This window comes from Ceratina calcarata, unplaced genomic scaffold (genome assembly GCF_001652005.2).
Source record: "Ceratina calcarata isolate Rehan_Ccalc_2016 unplaced genomic scaffold, ASM165200v1 scaffold379.2, whole genome shotgun sequence".
NCBI classification, from domain to species: domain Eukaryota; kingdom Metazoa; phylum Arthropoda; class Insecta; order Hymenoptera; family Apidae; genus Ceratina; species Ceratina calcarata.
The window spans coordinates 127,238-145,610 of NW_017161115.1; the positions used below are offsets into that span (position 1 = coordinate 127,238).

General features: G+C 41.7%; 2 protein-coding genes across 6 annotated transcripts in view; one reads left to right on the forward strand and one right to left on the reverse strand.

The window, feature by feature from the left end:
- The first annotated feature begins 17 nt into the window (after positions 1-17).
- On the forward strand, positions 18-5,048 carry Msh6 (DNA mismatch repair protein Msh6). Its single transcript, XM_018026236.2, has 18 exons — positions 18-158; positions 425-619; positions 705-817; positions 887-949; positions 1,021-1,528; positions 1,596-1,993; positions 2,062-2,140; positions 2,216-2,409; positions 2,472-2,566; positions 2,628-2,783; positions 2,850-3,007; positions 3,084-3,172; positions 3,234-3,524; positions 3,598-3,810; positions 3,871-4,050; positions 4,121-4,298; positions 4,374-4,525; positions 4,589-5,048. Exons 1-18 carry the CDS (start codon positions 35-37, stop codon positions 4,877-4,879), a joined length of 3,477 nt encoding a protein of 1,158 aa, XP_017881725.1. The 5' UTR covers positions 18-34; the 3' UTR covers positions 4,880-5,048.
- Positions 5,049-5,100: 52 nt separating this feature from the next.
- Jupiter (microtubule-associated protein Jupiter) overlaps positions 5,101-18,373 on the reverse strand; it is a 51,563-nt gene continuing 38,290 nt past the window's right edge. For 3 of the 5 annotated variants that reach the window (XM_018026241.2, XM_018026242.2, XM_018026240.2), the window contains exons 2-5: positions 9,830-10,230; positions 9,331-9,354; positions 8,316-8,402; positions 5,101-6,677 (exon numbers count right to left, since the gene is read on the reverse strand). In XM_018026241.2, coding sequence (XP_017881730.1) covers positions 6,493-6,677; positions 8,316-8,402; positions 9,331-9,354; positions 9,830-10,230 — 697 coding nt within the window. In that variant the 3' untranslated portion in view covers positions 5,101-6,492. The remainder of the gene's footprint in view (positions 6,678-8,315; positions 8,403-9,330; positions 9,355-9,829; positions 10,231-18,373) is intronic. The other 2 variants (XM_026814352.1, XM_026814353.1) reach the window with 2 other exon arrangements.

Sequence of the window (18,373 nt, forward strand, 5' to 3'; positions counted from 1 at the left end):
TTCGTAAACTGTCAATAGATGAATAGATGAGATCATGCCGAAAGTAAACACATTGTATAATTACTTCAGTTCGCCCAACGCTTCAAGAAAACCGGATAAGCAGCAAACAATATCTGAGGTTTCTACGCCGAAGAAGTCTAAAATCCAAAAGAACAAAGGTATATTTCAGAAATAATTCGTAAATTAGAAATTGGTTTCGTTTTTCTAACGTGACATGCGATGAAAGCTGATTTTTTGAGCCGCATACTACGTTGGCCGAAAACTAAAATAGAGAAAGGAATTTTGTAATCGAATAAATTATCGTTAACTGTTTGTGCATAATACTGATTTTGTATTTTGCTTATTTATCAGTTACAATAAGTTTATTATATTATCTAGAGCCGTCTATGTACTGTTATGTGAGCAACGTAATTTCCTTTGTTAGGTATAACCAAAACTCCGAGTAAGGGAAAAGAGAATAAAAATGTCCAAGATCGAAAAAGAATTTATGTAGAAGATGATGACGATGAGGAAGAAACAGATGAAAAGAAAGATAGCAAGCCAAGTCAGTCGAAGAAACCCAGATTAGTAATACCAGACGTTGAGTCTTGTGATGACTCTGAGGATGATTACAAACCCGGTTCGTATTAAACCTTATTATATTATAATTTAGCAATCTTTAGCTTCAGCAAAAATATTGATCAAACTTTTTGCATTTTACTCAGATCCACAGGATGAATCTGAGCCTGAGTCTGAGCCTGAATCAGAGCCTGCGACTGAGTCGGCATCAGAATCGGAAGAATCGAGCGAGGAGGAAAAACCCGTGGTTGTGACAAAAGTAAGCAATTAATTATTGTGCGTAAAAACTTTTGCGTATTGATTATTTGACGTAATTTGATATTTTTAGAAGAGAAAGAAGAGAAACGCAGTGGAACTGCCATCACGACAGATAAAAGGACATGTCGAGACTGTAAGCTTAAAAATTACTTTACTTCATTAAATATACATAAACGCTGTTCAATCATGTTAATAATTAAATAGGAGAAAGCATCAAAATATAAACCAGAAAAATATAAGGCAAGAAAATCTAAGACAGTCAGTGAGCAAGAGACACATCCTCCCGTAACAAATAACTCATCTCGATCTTGGCCTCATTTTAAATACGATTTCCTGCAACCTGGTAAAATAAGAGACATCAAGAGAAAACTACCGAGTGATCCTGATTACGATCCCAGGACACTTCACGTGCCGTCAGATTTCTTGAATAAACAAACTCCAGCCATACAGCAATGGTGGGAAATGAAGAGCCAACATTTTGACACCGTCTTGTTCTTTAAAATGGGCAAGTTCTACGAATTCTACCACATGGATGCTGTGATCGCAGTCAACGAGCTGAACCTCACGTTTATGAAAGGCGAAGTCGCTCACTCAGGCTTCCCTGAGGTAGGATACGGCCGCTACTCTGCGAGCCTCATAGAAAAAGGATACAAAGTGGCTAGGATTGAGCAGACAGAAAATCCCGATATGATGAAGGAGCGTTGCAAAAAAAGTACGGCATCGAAATATAGATTTTTTACGTGTATCATTAGCGATATAATCCTATTTTCGGTTTTCAGTGGGCAAATCAACGAAATCTGACAAAGTAGTTAAAAGAGAGATTTGCCAGATAAGTACCAAAGGCACGAAGGTGTACACTGCAATGGACATAGAACCAGCTTCATCAAATTCCAGTTATCTACTGTCTCTGGTTGAGAAATCGGAGTTGTGCAGAACTTATTATGGAGTGTGCTTCGTAGACACTACTATAGGAGATTTCTATCTCGGTCAGTTCGAAGACGATCGTTGCACTTCTAGACTGCTAACTTTACTCGCGCATCATCCACCTGTTCATATCGTTTATCAACGCGGGAATTTATCGGAGAAAACGTTGCAACTGTTGAACAGCTCTCTGGCAACCTGTTTCAAAGAACCATTACGCGAGTCTCAGTTTTGGTCGTCCACGACTGCGTTGAAAGTAAGTATACTTACATACGTCGGAGGCTTCAAAACTGCGTTTCATTTATTACAATTTCTTTCGTCTAGAATCTTCATGAAGGGGATTACTTCAAGAAATCAGATAATTTCGAATGGCCCGAAGGTCTGCGGCCATATCTTCACCCAGGTAATCATTTCTACTCTATCTTACAAGTTAGAAATGCAATACATTCGCTAATGATGCACTTTTACTCCTCTTCAGGCGATAGTTTAGGATTAACTCCAGCAGATGATAAAGAACTAGCGGTTCACGCTCTGGGAGGCTGTCTGTTTTTACTTAAAGACTATTTATTGGAACAACAGTTATTAGCGCAGGGACGCTTTAAAACTTATGTTCCTCCTGACTTTTCAGTCATGCCCGCGTCCTCGAAGTCTGGCATCCTTGCAAATAACATGGTAACTGCAAGCTTTATTTAATTGTACATTTATACAGATAATTTGACGCTTAAAATTATTAGGTATTGGATGCAATCACGATTCGCAACTTGAGAATCTTCGGTGACGGTTCTTTGTACAAACTGTTGGATCGTTGTTGCAGCGCGTTCGGAAAGAGGTACGCGTAAAACGAAACTTAATTTCTCATTCGATTTTCACCGATTTTTATGTGATTTCAGATTATTACGTGAATTGGTATGCAGGCCCTCGTGCCGCAAAGAAGTGATAGTCGAACGTCAAGAAGCTATAAAAGAATTGACGGAAAATAGTGATGTAGTGCAAACTGCTCGTAACTTGTTATCTGGAATTCCTGATCTTGAAAGATTGCTCAGCAAGTGAGTCAGAGTTTACATTAAAATTTAACAAGATCATTCATTTTTCTTAGAACGTTATGATTGTAGAATTCACTCCCATGGAAGCGCAGCGAGAATGAAAAATCATCCCGATGGCAGGGCGATCATGTTCGAGGCTAATACGTATTCGAAGAGAAAAATTATGGATCTTATTAAAACTCTGAATGGATTCGAGACTATCTTGGAAGTGATCGATTTGTTCCAAGGTAATTACCCTACTTGGGTCCGACAGTAGTTGTTAATTACAGCTCGCTGGAATTGAAAAGTATATTCGTTTTTCAGGCTTTGATAGCTCGTTAATACGCCGATCTACTAGACTGGAACCAGATGGCGAATTTCCTTCTTTACGAGATACTTTAGACTATTTCAAGGTAATTAATCTTTTATTTAATGCGGTACTAATGGCGCCTGATTCGATCTTATATATTCCAGACCGCGTTTGATCACGAGGAAGCCAAGAAGCTAGGCTCTATTCAGCCAAAAGAAGGAGTCGACGATGATTATGATTCTGCGATGTCGGAACTCGAGCAAATAAAATTAGACGCGGAAGAGTACCTGCAAAAGCAGAGAAAACACTTCGGCGTGAAAGTTACGTATCACGGATCAGAGAAAAAGCGTTATCAGCTGGAGATTCCGGAATCAGCAGTAAAGAAAATCGGTTCCGGTTACGAGCTCCAATCGCAAAGGAAAGGATTCAAGCGCTATTACACCGCCGAAACTAAAGTACTCATTTTTCTCGATAACATATTAAATTAATCGAAAAAGGATGGAAATCATTTGAATTAAATGTCAACAGGAACTGTTGAGGAGACAAATGAAAGCAGAAGAACATAAGAACAATATATTGAAGGATCTGAACAGAAGAGTCTTCGCGCAATTCAGCGAGAAGCACGACATGTGGAGCGTGGCTGTACAAAAAATATCTATCTTAGATGTTCTGATCTCCCTCTCGTTATATGCTTGCAGCGACGACATGTGCATACCAGAAATCAACGACGGCTCCGAGAAGGTATATATTCCAAACTAGCACGATTCATCAACGAATTTGAACGTACAATTTATTTTGCAGATATTCACTGACATCAGAGATGGACGGCATCCGTGTATCCCCGTTGATAATTTCATACCGAACGATACTTTGCTGGGAGCAGAAGATTCTCCCTATTTCATGATCTTAACTGGACCGAACATGGGCGGTAAAACAACGTTGATGCGTCAAGTGGCAATTATTACTATAATAGCACAAATTGTACGACGATGTTCTTCTAAAGCATTGCATTTCGAACTGCAGATCAGAATTTGAGCTTGTCATTTTACAGGGAAGCTTCGTTCCTGCTAGTTCCTGTCGTTTAACATTGGTAGATCGTATTTTCACGAGGTTGGGAGCGTGCGACAATATTATAGCTGGCCAGAGTACTTTCTTGGTGGAACTAAAAGAAACTGCTGCGATACTGCAACACGCTACGCCGTATTCACTTGTCCTATTGGACGAATTGGGTAAATTACTTATATTATCATAATATCTTAATGCTACGAATGAACGGATTAATAAAAATGGTTTGGTATCTGTAGGACGCGGCACAGCGACATTCGACGGTACGGCGATAGCCGCTTCCGTTGTGGACTCGCTTTCAAAGTTGAACTGTCGAACTCTGTTCTCCACGCATTATCATTCTTTAGTGAAAGATTACAAAGATAATAAAAAGATCAGATTGGCCCACATGGTACGTGATCTTTTACTATTTTACTTAAACGTGCATTAATCCTGATTTTTATTTCCTATATAGGCGTGTATGGTAGAAAACGAAGAAGTGATGTTGCCTCAGAAGGATGATGATGATGAAAATGATATGTCTCAGGAGACTGTGACATTCTTGTATAAGCTCACCGATGGGGCTTGTCCGAAATCGTATGGTTTCAATGCTGCCCGATTAGCTAAGGTGCCAACAGAAGTTATAATTAGAGCGTACGAGATCTCGAAGGCGTTCGAACGACAAGTACAGGAAAAACACTTGTTCCGCTCTCTGTGTACAGCAATGAACGGAGCAGCCATAAGGGAGATACTCAACACGATGTAAAAATACATGTGAATAAGTTCATACGTGCATAAATGAACTTCAAATCTAATTACAGTTACAGTATTATTTATGTGTTCCATTACATACCTTTTCATGTTACCTGAAGTTATATATTTCGATACTGAATTCAGTATATTTTTTGATAATAAACACTTAAGTACCAACGTTACCTGAGTCGTTTTGTTTTAATCTTGGTTCGAATCAATGGACGGGAAGAATGGTTGTTGCTTATAAAATTTTATTAATTAATGCCAGAGTACAAAAGGGCTACTTATGAGACGAGAATACGATGCGATACAAACAATATACGATTTCACTTTGCTTTTTTTCACACCAAATCAAGTATCATTTCCGTCATTTCGTCTTCTATTCCAAACGTAAATAGAAATCGTGTGCACAAGAATCATACCGTAAAACAATAAATACAATTCCTTACACATTATCGTGAAACACAAGAAGCAGCTAGTGGTGAATGATTATTTAAAGAACGATGAACGATTATCGATTACTTCGTCCGACAGAATTGCGATACGTATGTATCTGGTTTTAAGAGGACACGAATAGAATGATTGATTACATAGGATCGAGTGATCGGTACACGTTCATGTACTCAATAGAGTAAATCGAGCGACTTAAGAAGATATCTGCGGATGTGGTTTGCTGAAATATGCGTTTAGTAACATGAAGATCCTTTTCATTGCGAGAATTTTTAATTAGCTTTCGTCGTACGAGCGAAGAGACTTAATGGGACCAGCAAAACAAGAAACCGTGCTCTCTATTAAAATTACGCGAACGATACTCATGCAGAAGAAAGAACTAGAATACGATTATATTAAATAAAGGCACGAAAATTATAAGAAAGCACTTGACCTTAAATTTGTCTTTTTTTTTGTCGGGTTACATACAGTTTCAATATTAATTATCGTTATTATTTATGTTATTAATACCTTTTTCTCATCTGGATAACATATGCCTACGTCTAATATACAATTCCGAGGTTCGTCGAACGCTGTCTAACTTTAGTAATTATAATTATATTCGCGAGTCGGGCGCGTTCTCTCTCTCTTCTTTCTCCCAGGACGTTCGCGTTTTCATTGAAATTTTTGCTATACCTTAATTGATTACGAAATTTACTCTTCACCATCTCAAGTAGAGACCGATTGATCAACTGTTTCCAGATTCTCGGCCTGGCCGAAATATTTGCCGGATTCTATTCTCATTCCTACATGAAAAAAAAAGTTCCACTCGCGAAAAACAGCAAAAAAAATAATACGATCACTTATATCGGTCTTTTGTTTCTTTCTCTCTCCTCTTGAAAATCCCACACTCCGCTTTTCCTCTCTCCCTCCCCCCTTATACCTCTCTCTTCTATAGAACGAAAATGATTCGAAAAATATACCGTAATGGGTAACACGATTTTAAAATACCACAGAATGACGCGACTTGAAAACGACAACGAAACGAAAAACGAGGAACCAATCATTCTGAAATTCTGGAATAGGGAAAATTTGAACAAGGATCCGGTGTTTCTTTCTTAATTCAGCACTGGAAGGGTTCGACGGCGCCGACCAAGAGGAGGATGCCGACCAGAGGATTGCCCCGGCTACCAGATTTTACCACAATCCGGACGAGAAGCCACCGGGGGGCACGCGTGTGCGTGCCGCCGGGACCTTGGCCGCGGGCGACGTATCAGTCGACGATTTCTCGCTGGAATTCGAGCTCGATATTCCATTCTGCACAGCCGGCCCGTTCTTCTGCGGCGTCTCTGCGTAGCCAGTTCCAGTTACCGGATTACCATCTGCGAAAAACAATTTTCATTCTTCAGTCGTTCATCCAAGTGGATAACAGGACCGATCGATCCTAAGACAGTATGATGGAATAAATTGCTAACAGTAAAACGATTGATCGAATGTATGAAAGAATTTTGGGTAATGTTGGAGCCTCACTGAGTAACAAGATAAGGAAATGCTTAAGAGCATTTATGGAAAAATATCTGATAACGTACCCCGGCTGTAGATTTTAATAAGATCTCTAGTGGCATTTAATTACACAGGAGACTATGCCGTGTGGCCGTAAACGTATCTACACACTCGTATCGGAATGATTTCTCCGCACGAACCAGTAGTAGCATGCAATAATTATCGGGAACATGAAAAACAGTCTTTACGGATCACCGTTACCGTTTAATCCAATCGCAAAAAACAGAAGAGAAATCAACTAATCTATAACGGCAACGAACATACATACATACGTAGAACCCAGTCACGTTATTGTATGCCTGATATCTGTAATACTGTTCATATATCGAGAATTTCACATGCTGGTTTCCCCTCGATTTCCCTGTACAATTTCCCGCGGAAAAACGGGGACAGGGAGGACGCGCGGGTATAATTTACTCGGGCAATTAAGAGTAAAAACGTAACTGGTCGGTTTCGATGAAGAGAAACGCTCGGGTATTTGTGAGGACTTACGCTACAAGACAAGGAACACGTCTACGTTGACTACTTACAATGCCAACTTACCGTACTATAATACAGACTATTTTGTGTATGCGTGACCTATAGGAGTGGTAAATACAAACAGAACCAAGCAACTAAATACTAAAATCAAACCTATTATCGTACCAATTCTGTAACTAACACTATAAAATAACATATATACAAGAAAGAAATACATTATAAAAAAATCAGGTGGAGTCCAATCCTGTAAATTATTTCGTTGACTCTGTGTAAGGAAAGGTACAATAAAGAAATAAACATTTTCATGTAGCACCGTTCAAAAATATTGAAGAAACAACTGGCATAAAAGAATTTATCTCATTGTTATGTGTGTTAAACTGCAGAATGAGTCACAATATTTCTGATTCACCCTCGTATGGTCAAATGGTATCAATATTCCTGAAGTAGACAGGAGAGCAATAAAGTATTCATGTAGCCCCTGCCATTACCCGAATCAAAACAAAATCGTGGCATTCTCCTCCGACCACACGTCATATTTCACCCCATCGGATAGGGGTTGACGTTCTATTCCCAGAATCTACACTTCGATCCCATATATCTTCCCTTCTGTCAGAGACTTTCGTTTATCTTTGACAGAAGTCCTTTTATATAAACGATTCATAAAATAGGAAAGTAAATAGAGGGTGAGAGAAATAAATATAATAATTCTTTGATATTGTTAGACTTACATTTCTCAGACTTCCATTTCTTTGACAGAAGAATATTTGTGTAAATATTTTATTAAGTATTATCTATTGAAGACAGTAAACATGAAATAAAGAAATACTATGGTACTTTAATATCGTTGAACGGTGCTAACAGTTTTTCTAGTGAAAGGATGAAAATAAATCGGGTGATGAGACCAAGACGGCTCGTCGTCTTTTCTTCTCACTTTGTTTTTCGGGGTAAAACTGAGAATAAGAATGGGTAAACGTTACCTCGACACCTTCGTGCGCTGCGTCTGACGGGCGTCACGTCGACTCCGTCTCCGGTGACCGGGTTGCGAGTTAAGCAGGACGATCCACCTGGCAGAGGTTTTCGAGCGGGTAGGAAGGCACGGGAGGACGACACGTTTGTTTCGCACGCCGGTGCACGCAAAGCGGACACGAGGCCAGAAATTCACCATCACCACCACCACCACCCCCATGCACCGACACACAGGTAAGTACCAAAACCCACAACACCGTCACCCAACTCGACATAATTCGTGTTAGTGCGCGCGACTGTTTGCACAGACGAATCGAGCGTACTCATATTTGCCCTAACCTCGACTGTTAACTCTTCATCTTTTCCCATAGCCGTTAGGCAAACTTCAAAGTATGCAACGATCAATATGGTTTTAAACTTATTACCTTTAGCTTTGACTGTTAACTCTTCATCGTTTCCCATAGTCAATCAGCAGATTTACATCAAATTGTAGAACGATCGATATTTAAAATTAATTATAAAATTGTGACAAGAGTACCTCGGATTCGTTCGTGCGAAGAGGAACGAGCACGGAAATAAGAAAGAAACTAAACAATATTATATTATACTACGTTTGTGTAAAGCGAGCAAAGCAAGAGATGAGAGTTTCGAAAACAAACGAAAGAAATGTAGTTGTCATAATATTGATAGAGTTTTATGAATAAGATCGTCACACGTGTAAGATGCAAGCAATGAAGTGGTGAAATCATCATCGGGACAATACGAATCAGATGCGTCAGTGGTGAGAAATGACTAAACGTTCTGATCCGGAAAGAAATAAATGTATCACTGTTTCACGGGCTCTGTTTTGCAAATACGTCTTGTAAAAACAAATCTGTTACCGCGTAATGGATTTGTCGCAAGCAGAGAGTTTAACTCGAGAACTTAAGTGGGTGAAATGAGCGCGAGGACTGGTAATTGAAACATAAAGTGTGGGACGTGTGTCGTGTGATCTACTTGAACATGTATCTTTTTTTCCACACTTACGAAATCGTTTGATTCTCCTAAAAGCTGCTTGCGAACAATTCAAGAGGACGACTTGGTAAAAGCTCTGGATTAGTCACACAGAATGAAAGAAAAGAAACGAACAAGATATTCGTTCGTGTTTCGCTAGCTCCAGAATCGTTTCAAACATTTTTCCGAACGGTTCAATCGACCCGACGTGTTAATCCCATAAAGAGCCTGCGATACACAGACGCGTGTTTCCAGGTAGCTCGAATACAGTGCGAGTTCGTTTAGGTATTGCAATTCGAGGAGATTAAGAATTTAATTCAGAGAAACCTGCGGTCTCTGAACGCGTCGGCTTGACTCGAGGGTTCCAACTTCTAAGCCTCGGAAACTCGTGCTCGCACCGTACTCCCAGTTCACCTGACCAGATAGATAGTGAGGTAGGCAGAGTGAGATCCGATTCTCGAGTGAGAGAAGGGTGGAGGCGTGGGAGGCGGGCGTTTGGACGAGAGATCGGAGTAGTTAAAGACACCCTTACCTGTGACATCGTTGGTGTGATTGTTGCCATTGGTGGCCGCGTATCCGTTGAGCACGGCCGTGATCGAGTCCGTGCTGCCGATGCTCTTAGCGGGCGACGTCGCGGCGCCGGACGACACCGATGAGGACGTCGAATCCCCGCTGAGAGATATATTGCTGCGCATGTGATATTTCGCGTTTGGGGTGGTGGGTGGGGCATCGGGAGGGCCAAACAGGCGATTGTATGAATCATTACCGGGCTTGTTACGCGGCGTTTCGTTGCTGCTGTTGCTGTTTGCCGTTTCCCCGAACAGCGTCGAGCCCAACTGCGACTGCTGGTGGTTCTTCACGCGGCGGGGGCTCGTCTCGTCGGGCGCAGCGCCGAAAATGTCGCTGCTTCCGCCACCAGGGGGTTTTAACACCCTGAAACAAATCAAACGAGCGTCCAGCGTTATCTCTCGTTTTTTATCCGCGTGAAAGGTATCTCCGCGCGGAGGGCTGAGGATCGAGACATGACTGGTACACATATCGGTATGAAGACGTCGTCTGAGAAGCTTCTAGACACGCGTTCAATGAAACTTCTTAGTCATGTACGCGGCCAGTCGAGTCAGCCACTTGCGAGGGGAAAAGGGGGTTGGGGGCGGCATTGTTCTCGGGCGACGCGGGAACAAAACAAGGCTGCGGGCCCCCACGAACGGAAGGACTCGATCCAATTTGCTCGATAAATCTACGCTGATTTCTGCGTAACGAGGGTCGCGCGCGACCGTCCGATGGTTGGCACGCGCTACGTCGCGTGCTCCGTAAGGACGGACCGAGAAAGGGAGGATGAAAGAGCGATGGCAAAAAAATAGCGAGAGGGGACCTCGCCAGGACGAGCAATTAAAAGTATGGAAAGCATTCTTTATTCGTACGAGCTACGGGGGAGCATGGTCTTTTTTAAAGGCCCACTGCAATTAGACGGAGAACGGCTCGTGCGTGACTTTTTTTTAGTTTACGTTTTTCAGGGGTGTTTCGAGCACTGTCCCTGGAAACAATTTTTCGTCAATAATTTCGACGAGAACATTTACCAAACAGAAAACGGCAAAATGATTGTTGCATGGCTTGATCAAAAACTCAGTCAGGGGAACTCGAATTTAAAGCTTGTTCTAGGATAAAATGCCCCCCCCCCCTCTCTCTTTCTTTCTCGCAAATAGATTTTCTAATTACGTTCAATCAACATTCCTGCGGAACGCATTACGTCGTTCTGTCGAGCGTGTCGAACGCCTCATCCTATCGGCCGACAAGACGTCGTTAACTCGCGATCGATCGTCTTAAACGTTCCACTCTAATTAACGATGCAACAGCTGCGTCCCCGCGACTCCTGGAATACTCTTTCTGTCGGCGATCTTCGACGCGGGCCAGTATCATAGAGCACGTCTCATCGGCACGCCGGTAAATCAACGTTTCCTCGTTACCGCGTCTCGGGTAGGTAATTGAACGGCCGACGCAGTTTGATGGAAACGTTCGCTCCTCGAACGAGGAAGCTTCAACGAGCGTGCACGCCAGCAGCTATGCTACAAGTGGATCGTTCATGCTCCGTTTCGTCCAAGAGGGGCGCGTAATTTGTCTAATTACCAAACCGGTCTAACTAACCAATCCCTAGACTTCTTTTGATCGAATCGATGCAAGAGTCGACCGAATAATTTCATTGTTCGATAATTAAGAACGACAAACTTCTATTTTCTTTATAAATAATTGTCAATTATGCAGTAGAGACTGTAATTATAATATAAATTCTTTATTTCAGTCTCTTTGGCCCAGAAATAGGCTTGGTTTTGTATTTCTTACTCACTCCCCCTCTTTCACCTCCTCGACCTCCTCCACTCACCTTTGTAATACCTCTTTACCTCTACCCTACATTTCCGATAGTCTTTCAGATAACATCCAATATAATCTAACAGTCTTTCTTACATCCTATCAGTCTTTGCCTGTTTACCTTATCTGTCTAATTGTTATAAACTATCTACGCTTCCTACATCTCTGATAGTTTTTTACTAGAGACCGCAATTATTGTTGTTAGTACCTAGAATTCTGTATTAAATATATTCTCTCTTATTCCAAAACATCTTTCCATTATTTACACCTGCACACTTCGTACGCTCTTTGAACCATGCATATAAAATGCATTTCGAAGAGACGAACTGACTTGATCTAATTAACATTGATGACTAGATTTTTCCTTCAAAAATTTTGATAGAAGTGAAATTCTTTGTTACTGGAAGCCTACACGTTGGACGATGAGAGGGCAAATAACGAGAATAATCAATCGGCCGTAGGATGGAGAGTCGTGGAGAGGGCAGGATGGGTGCGCCGGGAAATATGCTGGATGACATACGATCACGCCTCTGCTTTATTCTTTTCGTCGCGACGCCGTGCCACGTCCCTCCTCGAGGAGACCTCGTCGACTTAATAAGATAGTCGGTCAACCTGTTTTACGTGTTCGTCTTCAATTAACTAGAGGCGCCAACACGTTTTACTATTATCGGAACGTCCCGGTACACACTATTAACCCATTTGCATCGTACCCTACCGGCCACATATGTTATAATTAGAATTAATATTCATACAATAATTGTAATGATTAATACAACGTTCGATAAGATATTTCATGTAATAGTTGATATAGTAATCGATATAATAATTTGTACGGTGTTTGATAAAATTATTGATTACTCTCTGATTTTATTAAAGAATTCTTGATGAAATTATTAATTATTGTCTGACTTGATTAAAAGTANAAATATCGAAATTAGAAGAAGAATACACTATTTTTAATTATAGGAAATGCGTTTTTCTAAGGTACATAAACTTTTGGGATTGACTGTATAGCCAATACATCCTTAACTTGGACCGGTTGTACGCAGAGGATGAAACGACGAAAGAAGATCGGAACGATAGATGATCCCAGATCAGATAGACGACTGATAACAATCGATTTGCATATCGGGATCTGACGATTGTTTGACTTTTTTCGTTCCTTTGACTCGGCCGCGGTATCTCGGTGCACTTCCGGTACCATGTTAGTTCCCCGCTGAGAGAATTTTACCTGAGTTTCCGTGCTTGAACCGTGTGGGTTGGTTGCTGACCCCACGAGTCTCTGAACCCGCTGCGCCGACTACGCCTAATGTTCACGATATTTATTTTGAAGAAAAAAAACACCCGCCCACGAGCGCTGTATTATACGTTTGAAAGTACAGAGTGCGAGTTTCTTCTACGAGTAATTTTCTAGAGGAACGGAAACGAAAGAGAAAAATGTCTCGTCTCCCCTTCTCGCCGTTTCTGCGAAGTCATTCAATTTCTAAGAAGTCGTTCAGCTAGTCTCTTTTTTCCTCGGTCCCATTATAAAACATTTTTCTCTCGGTTTTATGAGAGGCAGGGAAAGGATAACGAAAATAAGGAGTACCCGAAGAAAGCGCGTGAAAACTGGACCAAGGCGCTCTCGATCGCCCGTCGCAGTGACTAAGCTTCGTCAACGGCGAGGACCAGCGAACGAAGAAGAAATCCGATCTGGAAAGTCCTTTTCATTTGCCGTAATGCCACGATTACATGGCTCAAGCTTTTTCACCGTGATTAGAGCAATTTTCTTGAACGCGCTCATTGTGTTTCCGCTCGACGATGGACGATTGATCCTCTCGGATCGTGGGACAAGCTCGAACGGGAGCAACGAGTTTTAGGTGAATTTCTCACGTACGAGTTAATCAGGGGAATCTAGAAAATGGGACGCGAGACTCATCATCTACTCTGAGAGTCGTAAAGCTTGCGACTATGCGTGGGCGAGACTGCTTTGTCCTAGAACTATTTCGTTAATGTGGTAAAGCGACACGAATTACAATGCATACAAAGTAAGTAAGTCGTCGATGTGAATCCACGTTTTACACAAACAATTATTCCCTGATAAAAAGACATTTTTTATTCGATCAGTGGATCCTAAATTTATTTTCTGAAGTTCTATAGTTAAACCAATAGATATAATCGTTTCAGATGATACTTCATAAAAGAATATTGCCGTATCATTTATCTAAACGTTGCGAGTCATGCACCGTTTTTTTTTTAATCTCAAGTTACAATTTAAGAATGAAAGGAAGACCAATCCATCAGCCGTCGAACCTGTCTCCCAATTTCCTTCAGCGATTGGCACGGAATTTAAGCAAGGAAAGGGGAGCTCGGCGCCATCGGCGACGTCACCCAAGGAAATTCGACGTCTCCTTGTCACGATATTATCCGACGCTGTCGCGGAAATCAAGGAGCAAAACCGGGACGAGAGGAGCCAATCGCGATTGATCGATCCTCCGACGATCACGCGACGTTGTTTGTTTAAAAAAAGTCCAGCGAATTCGTCGAGGAATCTGGGTCAGCCCGGGTCTCGAATATCGCGTTATCCTCGTGGGAATGCCGCATTATCCTGGTTCCTGGCGTCCCGATCGAAGAATACCACCCGTACCACGATCCGCGATATTATTATCTCCAGTCGTTACTCTGGCTTTTGCGCTTTCGGCCGAGCTTTCCCCGGCATCATCCCTTATCGCGTTCTACCAGTTCCTACCGTCATTATCTCACGATATCCAAACTTTCACCTTTCAACCTATAACCGCTGTGAGATCGAGCCGAGCTGCTGATTGGAAATTGCGAGATGCAGAACGTAAAATTGAAAGACGCACGATCGCCGAGGAGCTCCGCTCGAATAATACGAATTACGTAACGAATTTGTGGGAAAGATAGTAAAGGAAGAGGCACGGGTGCGACGAGGAGTCACGGTCGACTACTCGGTCTTAGCTGCTGGCAAAACCTGCATGTGAGGTCCGCGGATATCGAGGATGTCGATAAACAAGGAGCGGCATTGTGGCCTGGCAATCTTTATCGCGTTTCGGACAATGGTCATTGTTCGGACGTTTAATTACAGCCGAGCCTGTTGCGACTTACGCTAATACTTCCTCGATTTCGCTAAATATTTGCCACGAGGTGAAACGGCGGGTTCCATGGCTTTTAGAGGCCGATACGGGAGAGATAATTGCCCGGGCCGGTGCAACCGCGATCCGTTCGCCTTTCCATTATCTTCCTCCCCGTGGGAGTTCCCTTGAATATTCAAACAGCCTCTCTCGCCCCCTCGCTGTTACCTATTAGCTCGTTCTTCAGATGAATTGGCCGATTTCACGATTAAATTGCCGCGAGCCTACCCCTACTGCACTGATTAGATTGACAGATAACACGTTCCCGGGCTCGGTGCGAGTTCGTTGTTATGTCTGTGATTCAACAACAGGAAGTTCAAATTTCACTAATTTATACTAAAGCCTCGGAGCCCTTCCTGGGACATTCTTCACCTTTCAACCTTCGGGATTAAATTGCCACGACGCGACTGAGTATCTCGCTGCACTGATTAGATCGAGTGCAGATAAGGCTCGGTACTACATGCATGATCTTCCAGAACAGGAAGCAAAGTTTCACTAATTTACTTCTTAAATGTCCCTAAATTTTTTAAAGGTACTCATCCAATGTCACAATTATAGAAAAATCTGCATTAAATATTCAATAAACGAAATGTATTTCTTTTATTTGCCTCATTTTGTATAAAATTCTCCCGTCTGGAGATATTTTGCCTTGGGGAATAGATGTATGACTCGAGAGCAGGAAGTAAAATTTCGCTAATTTAAACTAAACTCTCGAACTCTTCCTGTAACATTCTTCTTCTTCTTCACCTTTCAACCCATCCAGTCATACATCACTCCGGCAGACAGCGGCGATGCGCTTGCCCACGTCTCGTTCGATTCGTTTCAATTAGGAGAGCCTGGCGATTTTTCAAACTTCGTTTCAGGAAGTTTCCGAGAGCGGAGAGGCGCGATTAGTCGAACACGATCTGGCAGACGCCTCTAGATTCGACTTCTAATAGCGCGCGTTGGCGTCAGACCGTCGGATGGAAGCTTGCATGCGTATCAGACGTATAGGAAATTACGAGTAGGTTTAAGTTTCCTCAGGAGAGAGAGAGAGAGAGAGAGAGAGAGATAGAGCAAATAAATTATTACTTCTCTGTGCCGATATACAGGGTGAGTCAGTGACGTTTGTCACGTTCATTGATCTTCAAAAGCCTTGAGAGAACGAATACAATTGTTTAAAAATACAAAAATGGATTAACTTCAATTCTGTAAGCTCATTCATATAAAACACTTGAATAAAATCGAAGAAGAACCAATTCGATTTAAATATATTCTTACTGACTCACGCTGGATAGAGATTCGCTTTCTCCGCTCGAAATGGAATTACTTTACGATTGTTGGGTTCAATATCTCCGAGCCTTCTTGCTGGTAATCGTTGTTTCCTTTCGCGCGACGCAGTGATGATAATGACTTAATCGTTTGGTTGCCAGCTATCGGGACTTTCACGAGGGCTTCGATTGTTTTAACGTACGCGTACGCTGAAATAGTTGTGTAATAGACGCGAGGGTAATTATCCGCGAAAACCGGCACGTGTGAATCGGTAAACGCGTCGTCACGTTCGTGACGTACACTCCTGCTCATGAATCTTAAACATTTTCAAGTCTATTGAAAATCTGATGAGTATTTCAAATTGTGAATCATCGTAGTCTTAATTGAGAGACGACAGTAGATTATCATTTTTAGTAACCACGTAATTAATCATACTGTTTTGCATGATCGAATGTAAACAAGTCTCGTTTGATAATCGCAACGAATTAAAATATCAGAAACAGTGATTTGTTCATTGATGCTCGTGAAACATCTCGTTAGATCACGTCTTCAGACTAGCGGATGTGATTGCACGTAAGTATGAAAATCGACACGCAACGATTAGAATGCAGCCTAACGATTTTAATCGGCACGAGGATCATTAGCATGGATTCAACGACGCACCGATTGACCATAGAGGAAGATACCGCGCGTTTAATTGCTTTGGCACACGCGTAATTGCCCTTTGTTCCGTTATGAATGCAGCTCGCATGTCTCTTATCGATAAGTCATTTAAAAGGGAAAAACTGTCGATATAATACGAATTGAACGCGCGTCTCTGGGCTGCGTGTAATAACGATGGAACAGATAAGGTGACCGGTAACGGAGCAACTGAATTAGACCGTGCAATATTCGGTCTTACGTTCGCGTGGAGCGGCTATTATTTAGATAAGAACATTAAGCCTGTTAGAAATACTTGTTCCTTAATTCCTTTTACACGGGCTGCTGCCGTGATAAATCTGGATATACCTGATCGCGAATGTATCGCAGGCAAGAACGCATTAACTCAGCATTATACGAGTTTCCTTTACGACCTGCCTTTTACTAAAAATTCCAATGTTGGAAAAACGTGAACCGGCTCGACTGCTGAACGAGCGAAAATCGAAGGGTACCATCATCCTGGTTGCAACAACGGTCGGTCGTCGTACAGAAATAATAACGTCAACGTCGGAATTGACAAGAGAAGTTTGCGACATCCACCGTGCAGTCGAGGCTTGCCATATACAGGTAGGTATAACCGCGGATCGATGCAAATCCGGCGGACCCGCAAGTCTAAGTGGATCATTTGAATTACGCGAGAGGCAATTGCGGTGCCAAGAAATTATTTTGTCCGATGAGAAACGATCGAGTTCCGAATAAATGCGACATAGTCTACAAGGCAAGATAAGAATTTCTTTTGTCATTTAAGATTTGCATAATTTTATGCAATGGGACAAAATCTGTAGCCTATAGATAATAATCGAGGATTTAATGACCTGATCGATCTTTAATGTAATCAGAAAATGTAATGGCTAACGAGTCAATCCCGTGAATAAACAAGAGAACTATAAAAGGAAGCAGGGGATCGTCCGGCCAAAAAAGGCGGCTCGATGCAACAACTGATCGTAAACTAAGTAATAGACGAAGTTTACGCGAAATTAACTAATTGGCCAATTACGCCTCCGCTCGATTCATCGGCGTAATCGATCGACTTATTCGGTTCCGGTGAAATCGTCGATTTAACCCTTCCCTCTTGTTCGATCGCGACCTAACGAGCGGATAATCAACCGAGCAACGAGTAGCTATCAATATTTATTTCAAGCAAAGCGACTTCAATCGATCGCCGCTTACTCGCTGGCTCGCTTGCCGATCGGGAAACGATTTTCTGCTCCTACCAACGATGAAATATGTATCTGATATTGAAACTGCACTCCTGTTCATAAGTTACAAGGATCACAAAAGACACACTCGAACCAGGCGTGAAATGAGTATCTAAAAAATCAAACAAAAATCGAAATACAAATTCTATGCTCCGTTTATTTTAACAAATTAAAAATTAATTTACTTAATATTCAATACAACGAATTAGAGCGAAATTATAAATTCACGTATTAATGAACGTGCAATTAAAACAGTAAAAATATCTGTTTATGTATCACTTTACTAATTCTATTAGCAATGCCCTAATTCTCCTTTAATTGTTTTACTCAAATACCTGAAGAGTGACCACTGTATCTCTTTTAATCAATTAATTAACACTAGATTGCCCAAGGAAGTCATTTTGACTGGTTTTGGGCAAATGTACAAATAAT